This window comes from Parus major, chromosome Z (genome assembly GCF_001522545.3).
Source record: "Parus major isolate Abel chromosome Z, Parus_major1.1, whole genome shotgun sequence".
Lineage (NCBI taxonomy): Eukaryota > Metazoa > Chordata > Aves > Passeriformes > Paridae > Parus > Parus major.
In genome coordinates this window covers 63612562-63630927 of record NC_031799.1, presented here as the reverse complement: position 1 = coordinate 63630927, position 18366 = coordinate 63612562, and the positions used below count along the sequence as shown (strand labels likewise).

The following is an 18366-nucleotide window of genomic DNA, read 5'->3' as shown; positions in this document are numbered from 1 at the left end:
GGAAGATTATCAAGGTGCTGGACATGGACTTCATGCATGTCAACCACTAGACACTATGAAAGGCATTGTAAAGTCCCCTCTGTGCATTATCTGAGTCTTACTCAATCCATAGTCTCTCTCGTCCGGGTCACTTTCATGCTTCCTCCATCTGCAGCAGAGGTGTTGAAATATCATCGTCATGTGGCTGAAAATGATCAGAGGTGGTGGGAGAACAGGTCTTTCATGGAATGTCATGATAAGCTGGTACCTTTGAAACTTCCAAACTTGGTTTGATATAGATTTTACTTCGAAAAATGTGTTGCTAGAAGGCAAGAAGAGGAAAATAACATCAGACTGAAAATGGTTTTGGGTGCTTTGCCAAAGATGATATGACAGCATCATAACTAGATACATTTAAATAACACTGGCAAATGTTTCCTTGTCACAAAAACAGGAAACAGAACAAAAGAGTAAGTTTGTGCCTGGGCAAAGCACAGTGATAATAAGCCTTTTTGAAGTATCTTATGACTGTAAATGTCTGTGCTGCACAACCCACGTACCAAAACCCACTGAGATGGAGAAATGTTTTTACTCTTGTTTTCCCTATTGGGAATGAATGATGCCATAATTGAACCTTATTTGGCTTCTTTTCCCCGCTTCCCATTAGGTATCTGTCCTTGGAAATGAGCACAATGTGAAAAACTTGGCATTTCCCTTGTTTCCTGGAGACAAACCTCTCCCCCTTACATCCTTGGAAAATGTCTCTCAGCCAAAGCTCAGCAGTCTTTGTAGACTGTGAACAATATGAATCCTCCCCAAGTCTGTACTTTGCGATGTGTCACTCACTTGAAAACCGCAATGAGGAGATTCACCAAAAGGATGTTTGCTACCAAGAGGTAGCAGGCCATGATGGCAGGAACGATCCATGCTCCTGTCTTGCAGGGAGGTAGCTGGATTATTTTGCCATCTTCTCGGGTTTCATTTTGACCACAAGGTGCTGGGAACAAAATTTAGAAACAAAAAAAAGGAAAATGAGAATGAATCTTATTTTTTCAGTAGTTTTTGCAGAAATACTTAAATATTTATAATGGCCTGCCTGTCAAGGCAACATCTTCCAAATTACAATGGCATTGACATTTTTCCCTCAGAAGTTTATGCTTGGTATCTCAGATTTTATGGGCTGCAGTTCTTGTTATTGTGCATTTTTTGTGCTGTGGGTATCGAGATATTTCTCTCAGGACACGTGTGGTGTCAGTAAGCTGCCTGTTTGCATACATAATGCAAAATAATATGGTAGTCTGGTGGTAATTAGTGGCTGTGAAAATGAAATTAATGAATTGATTAATCCTACAGAAATGCTTACATATTATTTCTTTAATGGTGAAAACCTTGTCTTTTTTATTGATCGAGAAGGACGTGATAAATAAAGAAAATGAAGTCCATGGAAGTAAATTAAAGAGTAGAAGTTTATTGCTGTGCACTACACTGTCTCAAGCCTCTCTAGGACATACTCATAATAACTTTCTGCTATTAAGGACTCTTGACTGCATGCCTGGAAACAGTGGGGAAGAATATCAAGTCTTTACTGTACCAGGTACAGGGACATGTATGCAGCAGAGATGCCACCTGTTTCTTCTGCAAATGCATTGGAATCAAAATGTTCTCGAGATTAATGCTGTAGAACTGAAGCAAGGGCAGGGAAAACATGGTGAAATAGTTTCTTCTGCTTGTGTTTTAATATGTTTTCATGTTCAGTGATGGGTAATCTGCTTTTGGAAGCATGGGTTCAGTTTATGTCTCTCTAGCTTCAGTCCTCGTGGCGCTATGTATCTCCATAATCAGCTCCTCAAGAAAATCATGGAAACAGCAGCTTACATATACAAACCATCTTAGCACATTTTGCCCAGCACTACAGCTAGCTTCCCCTCACCTCTATCAAAAAGAAGTTTAAGTTAGGCGTTTCCAAAGTGCTCAGTATTGGCTCAGTTCCTGGTGATATCCATGGGGGTTTTGTACTGACTTCATTAAAAATGAAGTTTGCTCATGCCACATATAAAATGTCATTGTATGGCAACAAATCCATATTTCCAGTACCAAGCACTGTATCTTCTCAAAAAAGATCTTCTGAACTCGATTCACTGAGCTTGACATTCACTTGTGGATGCCTGTACTGGCAATCATATTACATTATGTGTGATTGTGGTACTTTGTTTTGGGCACTACAATTAGAGCCTAGCCTATTACACACAGAAATATTGTAGCCACATGGGATAAAAGACCACATGTCCTCTCCAAAAATATTCAACTCACTGCAAAATAAGTTACAAAATCAATACAAGCAGCACTGCTTTTTACCAGCAGCTCCATTGTGTTTGGACATATGGTGTTACCAGTCTTTCCTATTTACAAAAACACATTTTATTACTGAAGCAGGCTGAGACTATGAAATTCTTCATTTCTCAGTAAGGATCACTTTGCAGATCATTTTAAGGCAGTGCTATTTCCACAATGCTCCAAGCAGCAGTTTCGTTTAGACGTTCAAAATACCGCCAGTGAGGTGCTGTGAGTGCAGGCCTCTCTGCTCTTAGCCTTCACCAGCAGAAACTGCACCATTCAACACCTCTTACTATCAACACTCAATATGAAACTTACATCTGTTTGTGTGGAAACATTAACTTGCTCATTTATTGAGTCAGATGTACAAAGTCCAATACAACAAAGTACCAAAACCCATCATGATTTCACCAGTGATGGAACAATCACAGTATCAGTTGATGAAACCTGTTGTCCTTTTTTGTGCTGAAAACAGAACAAATATTATCTTTTCAAGTAAACGGAAAAAATTTGAAAAGCATTTTTCAAACCTTAGATAAATGAGATCAAAAACTCAGCTCTAATTCCGGTTCCGATTCTATTATCCCTTTTTTTTTTTTTTCTAAATAAACATAGAATTTAATCTGAAAAAAAAAATCAGTTAAGAAGACAAAAAATACTTCTTCAGCTCTACTTGCTTACAATTGGGTAATCTCTGTTGGTTTATGCCAGTCAGTAATGGCCAAATTAGATTTCCTATGCAGACATGTTCCCACAGTCTATTCTATACACCTGTTGTGGTACAGCTTGTCCTAAAGCTTTGCAAAAGTTTTCCTCTTTCAAATGTTCTGTTGTGGGTACAGTTTTTAAATAACTCGGGAATACTCATTTCTTGCCTTATTTATGGAGAGCTAAGCCACCATAAGTTTAATAGTCACATCTTCAGCTGCATAAGAAAATGTACGACATGTGTCCAAAAATGCAGAAGTCTGTGTTCCATGGCACATCACATCACTGAACTTCTTTCATCTTTAAACTGTGACATTAATTTTCAAAGATTTTTTTCCCCCACTATTAATTAAAAGGTGTGTGCTGTGCCTCACCGCTGAGGAACATGTGCTGCCCCTCATGTGTAACATCATTTGAACATTTAATTATTTTTCGAGAAATGAAGTAATTTTTCTAATATGTGCAGTAATATATTGCAATGTATTTCAAAGCACAATATTAACATGTATGCAAACTTGACTTATCTGTTTTACATTATAGCCCTACTCTAACACAAGCCACAGAACACTTAATTGTAGTGAAATGCTTTACTGAAGAAAATTCTATTAGTATAACAATATGCCAATCTTGGGTAACTGAAAAAGCCAACAACTCTGATACCTACAGGCCACTGGATAAAGTTCAGGCATTATGTCCTAAACTTAGGCTTTAGAAAACTATAAATGGTTGGAGTTTTAATTTCAATTATACGAATTGACTCCACTCAGCTTCCTAACATTGCATCCTGACACCCGTAGCAGTACATACTTTTTGCATCCTTTGTTTCCTCTTTCACAATCTCTTTCCATGCTTATTTTTCCTTCCTGACTCCCACTTACAGTTTCCTGCTGGGCCTTTCCTGCTACATATCTAACCCTTCCTCTTTCCTGTCCAGGAAATAGTTGCAAAAAAACCAACAGTAACTCAAGCCTCTGTGGGTGTCAGGCCTGACGTGGAGACAGAGCTCAGGAAGAATTAGTTTCCCTGATGTAATTACTGTCATGACATGGGTACTGCTCACTTTTACTGTGTGCTGGGTGGATGGCAAAGGATGCTTGTGGGTCTCTGCATGATGACTCTTCCCCCAGCTGCATCCTTTCAAAGCAGGTGTGGGAAATAATGAAGAGGGAAAAGTCTCTGAACAGCTCTGCCACTGAATAACTTTTGCCTTTGATGAAAACTTCTATAAAAATGGATACCACTTTTACAATAACACCTGATTTGTTTGAAATCACAAGAAACTGAGGAATGCTTTCCTATGTTCATAGTTCTAAATAAATTTGAGACAAAAAAGTGCAACCAAACAACAAAAAATAACTTTTTTTTTTCTTTTTTTTTTTTTTTTTCTTTTTTTAAATTCAAGTCTGGATATTTTTAATGCACTTTCATCATCCTATTTATGAGTATATAGGCACCTTCCAATTTTGACCCAAAAGGAACCCAAAGGATGTGAAAGTGTTTTATAATTTCTGAATGAAATGTCTAAGCAACATTACCAGCTTACCAAGCTGGTAAATACTGAAAACTTCCCCCTACCAAAAATATTAAGCAGGCTTCCTAAAGTTGTTCTCTTCTTCACTGATGGAGAAAATATTAAAATCTGTTTACCTTGAATATCAAAGAATGACTCTTTGTAAGTTCCTGTTCATCAGTAGAAACATCCAGGGAATTGAACAGTGACACATTATTTTAAGAGAGTTTCTTTACAGCATCCTGACCTTCCACGTTGCTTTCACCCTAGGCCACATTAAACATAACTTTGAAGGTTCTCTTCAATCTGCTGGTATTTTAACAACAATTTTCAGTAAATCCCTGTATTTTTCTTGTTCACTCTAGTGCTTTCTTCCTCCTCCTATTTTCCTCCTTCTCCCATTAAAAATGACCAACAAAATAGAATCCAAATTACAACATCAGGAGTGCTAGATATGGGAATATTGCTGCATTCCAGCCCAGAAAGAATTTCAAAGTCTTTTCTAGTCTGCACAAAAAGTTTATCCACTACCTTTGTCTAACAACGTTAAAAGCATTGCCACAGGTATGATTTATTCTTGTTTTGTACAGAGCTGTTCTGTTTGTTCTAATTCCAGAATGGTCCATGCAAATGACAGTCCTCGAAAGGAGGCTCGACAGGAAGCTCCTACTAGTCATGAGAAGCATGCAACCTGTAAAGTCATGAAGAGCTTAGTATATAACTTTCATTTGTAATAAAAAATTTTCAAGAACTATAAAACTTAAATCTAACAGATTAAGAAATTTAAAGAATTTTTTAAAAGTTTTTTGTAGCAATTATAGTTTCCTCTGAAGTTCATTAAACAGTTAAAACCTGTGTATAATGGTCTCTCATCTTCTGAAACAATTGCATTCTGGTTACTTGATAATCCTCTAATACAACTGAAAGAGTCCCATCCTTTTCTCTTAAACTAGGTAGGTTTTTCCAAACCAGAAATAAACACAAGAAACAAACACAACTCAGACTGATCTTCAGATTCCAGATGGCACGTGAAGTTCTGTCAGCTGTTAAGAAAATCCAGATGGAAATCCAGCCTGTGAGACACCAGGAAAATCTGAAAAACTTCCTAAAAGCCATGTTGACTAGGAGCAGGTTCAGTTGCTTAGCCTTCTGAAGAAAGGAAAATGTGAGCTCTGATGTTCATTTTCTACAGATGACTGCCATTTCCCAAGCTGGCATTTATTTTCTCTATCTACATGTTTTTTACTAACAAACTCACCTTTCGTCTTCGGTGTTTCTTATATCCTTCAGTATCCATAGTATTCTGGAGGGGTGGATAGGTTTTTAAAGTGAAGACAAAGTTCTTTACAGGTGAGAACTGTGCTATGAATTTTCCTGGCTAAAACTGCCCACACAAATGCCAATATGTGGTGAACTGAGGGAGAGATTTTACCGCGTTTGTGGGAAATCCACTTCTGGACAGGCACTACTAAAGCAGCTACACGGCTGGCTGCTGCCTCATGGATCCCATTGGGCAGCACAAGGCTCAGATGGATTAGGAAAGACAGCCTCAAAGTGAAACAGTTGCATGTCCCATCACCAGCTCTCTAATTCAGATTCTCCTTCCTCCCTCAGCTAGCAATGGATAATAATATATCTTTACTTAACTACATAATTGATATAATTCTAATTTTTTTTTCAATTTATCAAACTCTTATTATTATTCCTTTCCTAAAATACATTAATTTTTCATTTCATGATCTTTAAATAATTCATAAATTTGATTAGCTTACTGCCTGCTTTCAATTCTCCGGTCTAAGCCTTTATCTGCATTCCAACATTTGCTAACTGGGGTTTCCTAGGCCCAAGTCAAAACTCAGTAGCTCATGGTGGTTTCAGTCATTATTGATGTTTCACCTGGACTGATATTTTGACTGGTTGGACTTTTCCATGAAGTAGCTTGACTATTCCTTGGTCTTTACATACTTCCAAAGACTTTCATGTAATTGCTGAAACTTCCCAAGTAGACAACATGGTATGTGAAACCTTCTGTCCGTGTCAGATCAACTAAAAAAGAATTAGCTAAACATCTGGATATAGTTGAGGGAACAGTATGGTCTAATCATAAACCTCCTTTGTTTACAGATCATATTAATGATCATAGATAATTTCCTGCTCAAAGACCTAAAGGAAGACCATTATGATTGCACTGTGATAGTAAAGTCTGTTTTTCATAGTTTCTCATTCCCAAAGCCCATATGGAGCTGGGCTGTGGACTTAATGGGTATCTGTGACTGAAAGAGCACCAGGAACCCAGGATATCTCTTTTGCTAGCAGCAGTCACTCTTCCACATGTTACTGTCTGTGGTTCCTCCCCCAGCATGTTTTAGGCATATTCAATCATTTTCACTTGTCAAACTCTTCTTCATCTAAGAATTACTGAAGCTGGCCATTCTAGTTCAACATCTTTTTGTATGAAAGACCTGCTTAATATGACATGGTTTTATAGATTTTTTTAGTGGTCATATTATGATGAACTGTCAGTCAGGGAGGAGCTACTTAGAGAGCGGTTTCGCTGGTTTTGTTGACTTTACCTGAAAATTTGAACACAGAGCTGAAAGATTTACTCTCCTTCCCCCCACTTTACAACTGATTCTTAGACAGAAACTTGTAGGCATGTAGTAGTTACAGACATCACTGATAGTGAACACCACCACTGAATAATGTATTCATAATCCCAGAAGTGAGGATGTCCTCACTTCTGAGTTGAAGATGAGATCACATACTAACATACCAACAGGACACTAACACATACTCCAGCTAACATGATTTTCCTTAAAAAATTATATGAATACAGAAATTAAGGGAAAAAAAAATCTAAATATGCACTGTTCTAGAGCAACGCATTTAGCAGTGTGTTGAAATAAAAATCAGAGTAGACCCACTGGATGAAAAGGCTGCCAGCTGATGAGAGGGATCCAGATACAATACCTGGTCAGCCTAAATGGCATGCTTCACAAATACAATAAAAATAATTAATTAAATAGATAATTTTTTTTCTGAGAATAAACTAAATTAGAAATGTTAGAGTTGCCTATTTTTTAGTACATTCTCAGATACCAGGATGATTTCCAGGACAGTGGCTCAAATCAACATGCTTTTCCATGATCAGCACTTTCGCTGAAACCCAAGCTTGCTAATAATGTAACAATATTAAACAACCAAATATGAACAAAATCACAAAGCAATCCTTTTTTTTTGTTAAAATAATACTGATTAAAACAGAATGTGCTCTAAGCCATAAAGTTAAATTGCATTTTAAATGTAGCATAACAATTTTAGAATGTTACATTGAGATTGTACAAACACTGTAGCACTTTAACGTGAGTACAGTGGCTGTTTTAGCTTAAAACAACATGGAAAATACAAATAACAGCAAATGTTTAAATAGTAAAAAACGTGAGAGTACTAGTAAAACCTTCTGGATATCCACTGGGTCATTTAGATTGTATAACATCATCACCAACCATTGGTCATGCTCCCAGTCTATTCCACAGATAACATCTTTGAGGCAACTGAGCACCAGACAGACATGACATACTCTACATATTTTGTGCTGGAAGAGTGGCTAATTCCCTGCATCATCTGCCCCTCAGGAAGGAGGAAGTAGGTGCTGCTTTTCATTTTGACATCATTACTTTTGCTGCAACTCCAAGTTTCCTTGACACAGGCAGAAAAACAATTTGTCTATATTTAATGGTGGAGTTTAAGCTGCCAGGAGTTTTGCTTCAGAATTAATTACTCTGCATCTTTTTGTAGGATTTAAATGTTGTGCATCTAAATAACACAAACCCTTATGCAAGGGTGTGCAGCATGCCACCCTGTTTTCACACTTAAACACCCTCCAGTTTAGGTTTACAAGTTCTAAACTGTAATCAGACCTTCATTTAAAAAAAACCAAGAACACTTTATTCAGCAGTTGCCACTTTTGTTGCACTCTGGTAGTTACTCAGTACAATATCAATAAATGGCCACTTGTAGAGGGACAGACATAATTCTGCCTGTAGAAGAAAGTTTTAATTTAATGGTTTTTAGCCCTCTAAAATATGCTTTCAGAGCAAGACAAAGTTTTATATCCCCAACTATTACACCTTTGGAATTAATGAATTTTTAAAAATAAAAGGGAAAAAGATAAAAATGAGGGAATTGGGTAAAAAGTGAAACATGGTGAGAATTTTTTTATAGGTATTTGCTTACTTCCTTGCATGCCATGCTGACTCTGAAAACCAAGTAGGGAAGCAAAGGTAAAAAAGGAGGTTTCACCTGTATCCATGATAATGATTCTGTGTTAGCCAGGAAGAAGAAATTAACATGAAACTGCTGAAATATCTGCTGTGGGATATGCTTACATCTATCTATCTGAAACTATATTCAATTGGGGGCATTATTTGTGATATAGGTATTTACTACTTTTAATCAGCTCAGGAAAAGTAATTTTTTTTTTTTTCATTCAAACTTTGTCAATATGGAACAAACAGCAAATAAATTTTGAACATTCTGCTCTCTCCTAAGATGGTACATAGAATAAAATGAAATATCCTAGAGAGCTTTAATGGAAGCCATCTTCCACTGGAAAAGGTAGTGACTTCCAAACGCTGCCAAGACTCAGACGTAGTTAAGTAAGAGTGATGAACATCAGTTACATGACAGTAGTTGCAAAAGATGACATTGTTTGTTAGTTTTCTTAGTCTGGTCATCTACTGCATCATTTCTCATGACCAGCTCTCTCATTTGGTGGTAATGCAAAGAGTGGTACCATGAGATTTAATCTAAACAGAAAACCATCATTTTCCTGATCAGCTACCCAATGATTCCTGAGGAGATAATGTATTTCATGCTGGCTCTTTTCCTGTTTGCAATGGTACATGCACAGTCTTTCCTTCTAAAAGTAAATGCAGCAATATTCTAAAAATGGATCAAATTATTAGACCCAAAGAATTGCATCACAGGGTTTAGCTTAAATATGGCACTTAGAAGGTAACAGAAAAGAAAACTCATCAGATTAGATTCCCCATGAAGTACAGGAGCTGAAAGATCTAACCCTCTATTATTAGACATGATGCTCAATATGAAGTTAGATAAAAAGTATTTAGGTCAAAAAATAAACTAAAGGATGAGAAAAAATAACTGATATTTTGTGTCCCAGGTATACCCCCAAATTCATGCTGGATACCTGGAAAGGGATTCTTGACACCAAGTTGGTAAAAAGGACACATTTATAACCTTTTCTACACACATGATAATTTAGCATAATTTAGCATTACGGATTTCCAGTTAAATGATTGCAAAGTGATGCCAGAAGCATATGAACACCTCAATATTAGCTGAAAAAATACTTTTGCAACCATTTTCTGTGTTGAGTAAGTTCCTCTATCCAGAGCCATTTATTGAGCAAACACACATGATCTAACAGGACATCGTCTAATCAAAGCTGGATACCTGACTGTGGAGTATGAGAATCATAAACTTGCTTACGGTCTATCTGGTCTGCAAACACTTCCCCATAGATCATCCAGTAAGGCATGTAAAAAATGTTTTTCGCCAGCTTCCACGAAGGCTCCTCATTGGGGAAGAGAATTGCCTGTCTTGCCACACCAAAGCTCATCAGAACCACCAACATGATGATGACAAAGTACATCATGTCTATCATCTGAACGTAATGACAGGAAAAAGGAAAGAAAGAGAAAGAGAGAGAGAGAGAGAGAGAGAGAGAGAGAGAGAGAGAGAGAGAGAGAGAGAGAAAGGACAAGAATTAGAGGAACTCATTTGTCCATATTCTTATTATTATGTGCTGCAAAAAAACAAAAAGTCTGTGAATCCAAGAAACAGAATTTTCAAAAACAAATTTTGAAAAGCCTTTCTCATTTACACATAAAAAAAATATTTTTCAAAGAAGTGAAGTGGTATTATTGTGTCCTTGGTTTTACCCAGTGTCACTTTTAAGAACAATTCAAATGTTATGAATAGGCTTGAAAATACAAAGTACCATCTGGTCACACCAGTTGCCTCCACAAGAATATATAGGTTCACTGGAATCAGCAGCCTGGTCTGGGCAAGGGTCGTGAGATGATGTATTGTTTATAGGCACCAAGTGGCAACTGTACATAAGCAAAAGGGCTGACATGGATAATTTTATTCACTGGTAGTCATTACCTTGGAGCAAAGGGAGCTGCAACTAACATACGGAGGAACGGGTGGCAGAACAGCCTGTGACTGCAACATAAGGGACACCATGGTGGTAACCAGTGAGAAAGGAAAGCTGTGATACTGGCCAGGCTAAAAATCTGCTTGGTGGGGGGAGTCTGACAAATGCTGTATTAACAAACCCCCATCAGATAACAGACAATGAACTCTCTTATTCTCCACTGTTGAGGGCCTCATTAGCATACGCCCAAGATTAACTAGTGCTTGCAAACAGTACCCATCCATTCAAAAAAATTTCTGAAAAATGTGGGACAGCAATCCTACAAGATGCTGAATAGATCTGAAGATTAGAAGAAGCACTTTTCTAGAAAAGGCCCTCAAGGGAGCAGAACAATGGGCACCAGGCAGGTAGAGCAGAGATAACCCAAGGTGAATGTGAAAAAAATTGGGAATTGTGTAAAGCTGCTGGTGAGATCCCTTTAAAACTTACAGACTTGACAGGTCTTTAGAATTGTTACAACTGAGCTGTTCTTCACAATTCTGGACATAACTTTTGTCTCTAGACAAAAATGAAGTTAAGAATCCTCTAAACCTTATGAGTTTTATTCCCTCCAGTCTCTGCATTTTCTGGCTCAGCTGAATTCAGCCTTCCTTGCAAGAGAGGTGTGAAACCAACCTGCGCCTCAGCTGGTGGCCTTATGACTCCACAGGGCCCCTGCTGCAGCCCAAGGGCAGGGCTGCTTATGACAGGAGCTGCTGGAAAAGGGACCTACATGCAGCAGATGGATCTGGTACTGCTCCAGGGGTTCTTCAATTTTAAAGCAAGCTGAGGTCAGAGTAACACTGGGAAAGCATGTACCAGAGAAAAGCGTGTTGCGGGGTAGCAAAGAGAAAAAGGTATGCTCATGTTTACAGAAAGACACTGCAGGAAAAAGGTACCAGCCAGGCAGAAGTTGGATGAGAGAGAATCAGGAAGATGGAAGGAAGGAGCCAAGGACAAGTGAAAAAAAACCAGGGAAAAACAAAAGTCTTGAGGTTCATGAAAAAAACAGGAAAGAAAGAAAAAAACCTTGGGAACATGCGAGAGGAAAAGAAATGCTTTGAATAATTAAAACCCAGTGAAGTCAATCATCAACATTCCTGTTTTATTCAGAGTATTAATCTCCCCAAAAAATATTCCCTCAAGAAGAGGAATTCTAGATCATTGTACTTCAGAAAGCATCCTGAAATGGGAAAGCTGAATAATAATGTTTCATTTCCACTGCTTTTAGGGAACAAACCTACAGATAGAAAATGATTCGTCCTTTCTTGTCTGATCAAATTCATTTCAGATGGCAATGTATAACTTCATATGATGTAATGTAATAATTATTTTAAAATGTCATGGAAACAAACAAAATGAGTATTTTGAGGCAATTTAAGACAATGTATTAAATGTTACAAGCATTTTTGGTCAGGAATCACACAGGTGTCACCTCATATTACAAGAAATAAAATTCTTAGTGCTGTTCTCCATTCAAGATGCTCATTAGTTTTCTCCCCCTTCAGCTGGGTATCTTCTAAGTTCCCAGTAACTTGTCTGAAACACAATGAAATATATGGACAAGTTTCCACTGACTTTAATGAGCATTGTATCAGATCGTTTGGTCTGTGGTGTCAAATTACAATTCCTGCTTTAGCAAGGCAAAGGCTATTTCAATCATTCTGAAGAACTCATCAACCACCTTAAACAAGTGATCAAACACAATTTTTTGGGGGTACAATTTCATTAAGAAGGTGGCTGTATTTTGACTTCTGTATTTACAGAAAGGCTAGGAAATGCAGGTATTTCCACACATTAAAAGAACTGATATAACTGTCTCTCTTGACATTCCACAGTCATTTCTTTCCTCAAATTTCCTAAAGGAAATTAAATCCATCACTGTGCAGAAATCAGAAAAGCACAAGCCTATTATGTTACTGAAATCAGTAGATAATAATAAGCTTGGCTATTCAGTTTACTTCTTGTATCTTCATTTTTGCTTTAACCTATTCCATTTAAACCACTCAAGCCCATTCCTGCTCCTTGCTTAATCTCACTTGCATATTTGTTCAGAGTGGCCAGAGGTAAAACTTTTTACAGCAGTGTAGAGGCAGGTGAAGAGAAAGCTCCTCAACACTGGAAAGATAGAAAAAGCCATCATTTTCTTCCTGAGTCTTAAACTTACAATGGAAGCTCAAGAAAAAGGTCCTGGGCATTAAATATGATCTGTTGAGGACCTCAGCAGTTGTGATGTACTTACTCTGTAGAAATATGTAAAACCAATGTGATATCCTTCATAGTGCTGAACAGAACTTCCAACATCATTTGGAAGACAGAACACAAGAAGGTAGAGAGACACGTGATTTAAACAAAAATACACAAGTGAGCCCATGGAGCAGCCTGGAGTCAGCAGGTGCGACTCCCAGGGAGTGCATGAGTTGGACATGAGTTGCACAACAGAGTAAGCTGGTCAGAAAATAGATGTGAGAGGATGATCTCTGTAACTCAAACTGGTTGTGCACAGCATGTGTGGGCAAAGGGCATGTGTCAGAGTGGCTGAGAGTGCAAGGAAAGCTGGACAAATGATGAGAACCAAGCAACAGGAGGGCACACAATAGAAGAATTTGCCTCCTTTAACTGCTGCCCAGAGCTTCAGAGCAACAGGTAGCTAAATTCAACACCCTTTGATGCAGGTACTGAGTCCACAGAGGCAAGTGATTTTCCTGCATTTGTTTTCCACAGAAAGTGGAATGAGGTTTGATTTGTTGTACACATGTGAAAGTGACAAATGGATGAAAATGCTGTTAATTTTAATTGCTTCCTTTCTGTGTGACCTGGAAGAAAAACAATTCACTCTTTATACTGCTGGTGGAGTTGGGCTCTCATCAGCCACCTGTAACACTAACTACTAGAAGTTTGTTTTATGTGGCCCCTCTATTACTGAACTGTTACTCATGCTGCCTGTGTTAGCACCACAGTTCTGAAAATTTTGGTGCATGTAGCTGTGAAAATAAAGCAGAGCAGAAGGGTAGTTGTTTTTTCAGAAGTTTTATACACTGTGTATTTTGTAAGCCCCAGTGACCACCAGATCCATTGTCAGAAAGAGAGTCCAAATGCGGCAGGAAGGAAACCTGCTAAGGCAGTGTTTTCCCTTTGATCTATATTCCTTTCTCTGGTCCTGATGTCTTTTCACAAGAACCTCCAACAAGAACTCAACAGAGTATTTTCACTATGGAGCTCTGCAAAACCTCATGACAACCTCCTATAGGCTTTATTGAGGCAAGGGCTTTCCAGGACATAACAAATCAACTTTCATATCACTTTCATATTTTCCCTCAATCTCTCTCCCTAACTTTTTTCCCCACAAACCTGTTCTTTCTTTGTCAAACCCACCACTGTGGGCTTGCAGGAGAAGGCTGGAAAATTGAGGGGATAAGACAATGGTTCCCTGTTGGGTAGGGTGTATTCCAAGGGAGGCTCCTGCCCTCTCTACCAGACACCTGTCTTCCAAACCGAGACAAACTGGATGTATATTTTGCATTTCAGTTTTATACCTGCTCACTGTGCCTGTTGTGACCAATGTAATATTAAGGAGATATTGTAGTCCATGGTCCCTTTTCTTATGATGGTGAGGATGAATGAAGCCTTTCTTTAAGGACCATTGCAAGGTAAGTACAACAGACAGCCTGTTTGGACTTCCTGATTATCATCACATAGCAAACAGACAGCAGTAGTATTCTTTCTAGAGGAGTTAATATTCAGTTTGCTATTTTTTACTTAAAGCAAACTTCAAGGGGCTTTTGTCTAATTAGAAAACTCCACACCTTAAACCCCAAAATGCATGAAAAATACATGATTTATACAAGAAAAGCTGGATACTGCATGTGAAACATGAACACATACATTAGCTACATGTACAGGTATCCAAATATCAGGGATGTGTGCATATCCATCTGTAAATCCAGCCTTTTTCTTTAACTGAAACAAGCAAAATGCTGCTTAATAGCAACATTTCAATTGAAACATGAAAATTAAAAATTCAAAAGTCAAAAAAAGTCACACATGTGGAAGCACGTGTCTCTTGATTCCTTGTGCATGCATTTACTATTAGACAAATTGTTAATATTCCTGCTGTGGTGTGTACAGTTGATGTGCCCAGGGCACAGAAGTTGCACGTAGCAAATGGATTTCTCATCTCACAAGGACAGACCTGAATTAAATGATGGAAGAGCATGTGAATGTGGATCAAATATAGAAGGGTCATTCTTAACCATGACCACTGTAGTTTTGAACACACCATGACTATTACAACACATTGAGTCTCAGGGTACTACACATCTGAACAACTTTTTTTTTACCTTAACAAATCACCTTCCTTTATAACCATCAAATCTCCTTTGCACTTTCTGTAAATGAAGCACAGAGGGGTGTAGGGTGGCTCTGCTGTTGAAGAGTGATCTCAGAGAGAGACAAACAATACATCATCTAACAGAACAGGAAAAACCTTGATTCTGGAGGTTTTGAATCAATAAAGCACTGATTTCTAACCGGCATGAAAACACTAACGTGTAAAACAAAACACAGGTAAATCTGCAGCAATGTCACTGGCTGAGGACACTGAGCCAAGAACAAGCTGTCAAGCAGAGGGGGCTCACCAGCTCCTCTTACCATTTTCCCGATCATCATGACGTAGGGCCCCAGGTACTTGTTCACGCCGAAGATGTCCAGCAGCCGGATGTACCAGTAAATGATGTTGACACAGTAGATCACACGTCCGTCGCTCCGGAGAGGCAGGTCCTGCAGACGGAGAACCATCCCAACAGAGAACAGCAGGATAGCTATGAGGTCGGTAACATTCCAGTACTCCTGGAGCCAAACTTTGACTTTTTGCAGCAGTTTCCCAGGCTCTGACATGAGGATCTGAAGGACAGAGGAAATGGAGAGTAACTGAGCTGTCCTAAAGTTGAAGAAATCTATACTAAACAGATAGATATATGCTACACAGGCCAAAAGCAAAGCTGATAGATGCTTGTCATCTGAATATCTCAAGTACTCTCAGTTTTTTTCCCCCACAATATTTTCAATTTCAACCATTCTTAAAATGTGTCTATGAGCAAAATACTTTAAAGTACAAAGTGATAGCTCAGTCTAAAATCCTCTTCTAATCAGAAGTAATATGTGCATGTATTTCTGTTTTTCAAATGTATTAGCCATACTTAGGGTCTTAGAACAGAGGGCAAAATACAGAAAGATTTTTTTTAATCAGAAAATTCACATTTAAAGAAGCTGTAGATTTAGAGAAAGTTATATTAAAATGTGTGTCAAATGACAAAAAAAATAAGTAATAAACATAAAGCTCTGCATCAGAGATTTAATACAAAGAGATATTAGATACTACTTGGGCCTGTTTTTGGAAATTAAGTCCCACAGCCAGCCAAGAATAAAGATCACAAAAATAAATAATCTTACCTTATTAATTTATTGTCATTCTTCTTGCAAGATCATTTGTGAAACTTGATTGTTTTCCCAAACTACTCTTAAAACTATAATTCAAGTGATCTCCATGAATAAGTCCTACCTTTTAGGGAGTTAACAAGCTCTTGGTTTTCATTTTCTATATTTAGCCCAAGAACATTTGAGCCAACTCATATAGTTCCTCAAACATGATGAATGTCATTCTTATAATTTGTTTTTGGAATGAATTTAAGGCTCATCTGTGAACAATTCCATTATCTGCTTAGAAATCAATTGTGACAAATATTTTTGGTAAACTTCTGTGGAAAGGACAGTTTGGGGTGAATGATTAGACAAAACCCAGCTCACACAACTCCTGTCTGCAGCCTCCCACCTGCTGAGCCAGCAGTGCATTGACTCCACTGAGTCCTCGTGTGGCTACTGCCACTGCTTTCCTTTCTCTTAATGACACATTCTCATGGGCCACTCAAGGAGTGCCTTTTCCTCCATTCTTTTTATTTATAACATAGCATTTACCATACAGAGTCAGAAACCTGTCTTTGAGACCCAAGTGTTGCAGGTCCACTTTCAGTCTAGTCCTGCAGAGCGCCGGCTTCAGAATGCTCAAGCAGAACTGGTAACAGGTTCAGCCCAGGGGTACAAATGTGCTATTCCAGCTGAGGTCTGTGGGACTCACATTTGCTCACACTAGGGCTGAATTTGGCTTCTGCTGTCACTGTGGAATAAATGCAGCTTTGGCTAAAGGGGAGAGCATGAGGTGGGAGAGACCATGAGGGGCAGGGTTACACAGAACCACTTCACTCACGCTGTAGACTGAGTGTACCTTAAATGCTCTGTCTCTGCTCTGTGTGTCTGCTTTTGCATCCTTAGGGAGATGCACACTATTGCTTGACAAATTAACAAAAAATTTCAAGAGGCACATTTCAAGAAATTTATCTGCCCTTTAAGACTTGTCAGAAGATCACCCTGTAGTTGTGAGTGCTATTAATGAAATTTGAATGCACAGATTTTGTGGAAGAACAAGAAAGTAAGAAGGAAAGAAAGAAGGAAGGAAAAAGAGAAGGACAGAAAGAACAGAAAAAGGAAAGAGAGTAAGAGAGAAAGAAAAAGAAAAAGAGAGAGAGAGAGAGAGAGAGAGAGAGAGAGAGAGAGAGAGAGAAAGAAAGAAAGAAAGAAAGAAAGAAGAAGAAGAAAAAGAAACATCTATTTTTGAAATTAAAGAGGATAGATATTTTTTCCAGCTTTTTAAAAACAATCCATCTGCCTTTCTGAAAAAAAAAAGCAAAAAAAAGCCACTTTTATGATAAACTCATTCATAAAAATGTACACTGAGAAAAATACTAAAAACAGATATTAAAATTAAAAAAACCCCAAAACATCAAGCCCTATGTGTATTCCTTTTTTATTCTTTCTTGGTTGGGGAGAATTTACCTCTCTCATCTTCTCTATTCCCAGAGTGAAAATATATGAAATGACAATCCACTCCTGAATAGATGGCCAGCGATCCATCTTCACCAACACAATGTAGTTGAACAGCATCAAGTACCCTATGTAGGCTAGCTGTAAAGGAAAAAAATACAAATATGAGTTGTCACTATCTATACAACTGAGCCAGCTTCTTGGGTATGATTTGATATTCCTGAGTCTACTGTAGCCAGGGTGTCACAGACAAAAGAACAATAAGACTCTCCTGGGTTGCCTGAGAAAGCTCACATTGAGTCACATACTGTATGGAATCTGCAAAATACATGCACATATGACCAGCTATATCTATCTCCTCAAAAAAACCTTTATTAATGCAGTTCCCTGGGATCATCCCACAGTGATGGCAATTCTAATACCACTCTGTCAACTACCCAATCAAGTAAGCTATGTGAAGATTTCTCTGTCATCTGCTTCTAAAAGCCTTTAGTCCTCCAACACCGTGTTTTCCCCCATCATTCACCTAATCTGGGCTGAGTCTGGCATTATGGTTTTAGGCATTATTAGAGGTCTTTTTACCCAGTGTAGTGCTGACCAAATCTATAGCATGTTTCCTCCCCAAAACACTGCTACTCCTATTCCTGCTGCAGTAAGGAGCCGGGCATAGCCATGAATCCATTTGCATCATAGTTTTTGCAAATTTTTAAGTGGGAATGTTTTTCTTTTCTTTCCT

The 18366-nt window shown here is 38.2% G+C and overlaps 1 protein-coding gene across 1 annotated transcript in view; it reads right to left on the bottom strand.

Annotated features, from left to right (window-relative positions):
• The window catches only part of TRPM3 (transient receptor potential cation channel subfamily M member 3), a 278883-nt gene that overhangs the window by 16456 nt on the left and 244061 nt on the right, over nucleotides 1–18366 (bottom strand). Inside the window, exons 19-23 of the mRNA XM_015614958.3 lie at nucleotides 17643–17771; nucleotides 15405–15656; nucleotides 10046–10220; nucleotides 826–976; nucleotides 102–301 (exon numbers count right to left, since the gene is read on the bottom strand). Of these exons, the coding sequence (XP_015470444.1) occupies nucleotides 102–301; nucleotides 826–976; nucleotides 10046–10220; nucleotides 15405–15656; nucleotides 17643–17771 (907 nt within the window). The remainder of the gene's footprint in view (nucleotides 1–101; nucleotides 302–825; nucleotides 977–10045; nucleotides 10221–15404; nucleotides 15657–17642; nucleotides 17772–18366) is intronic.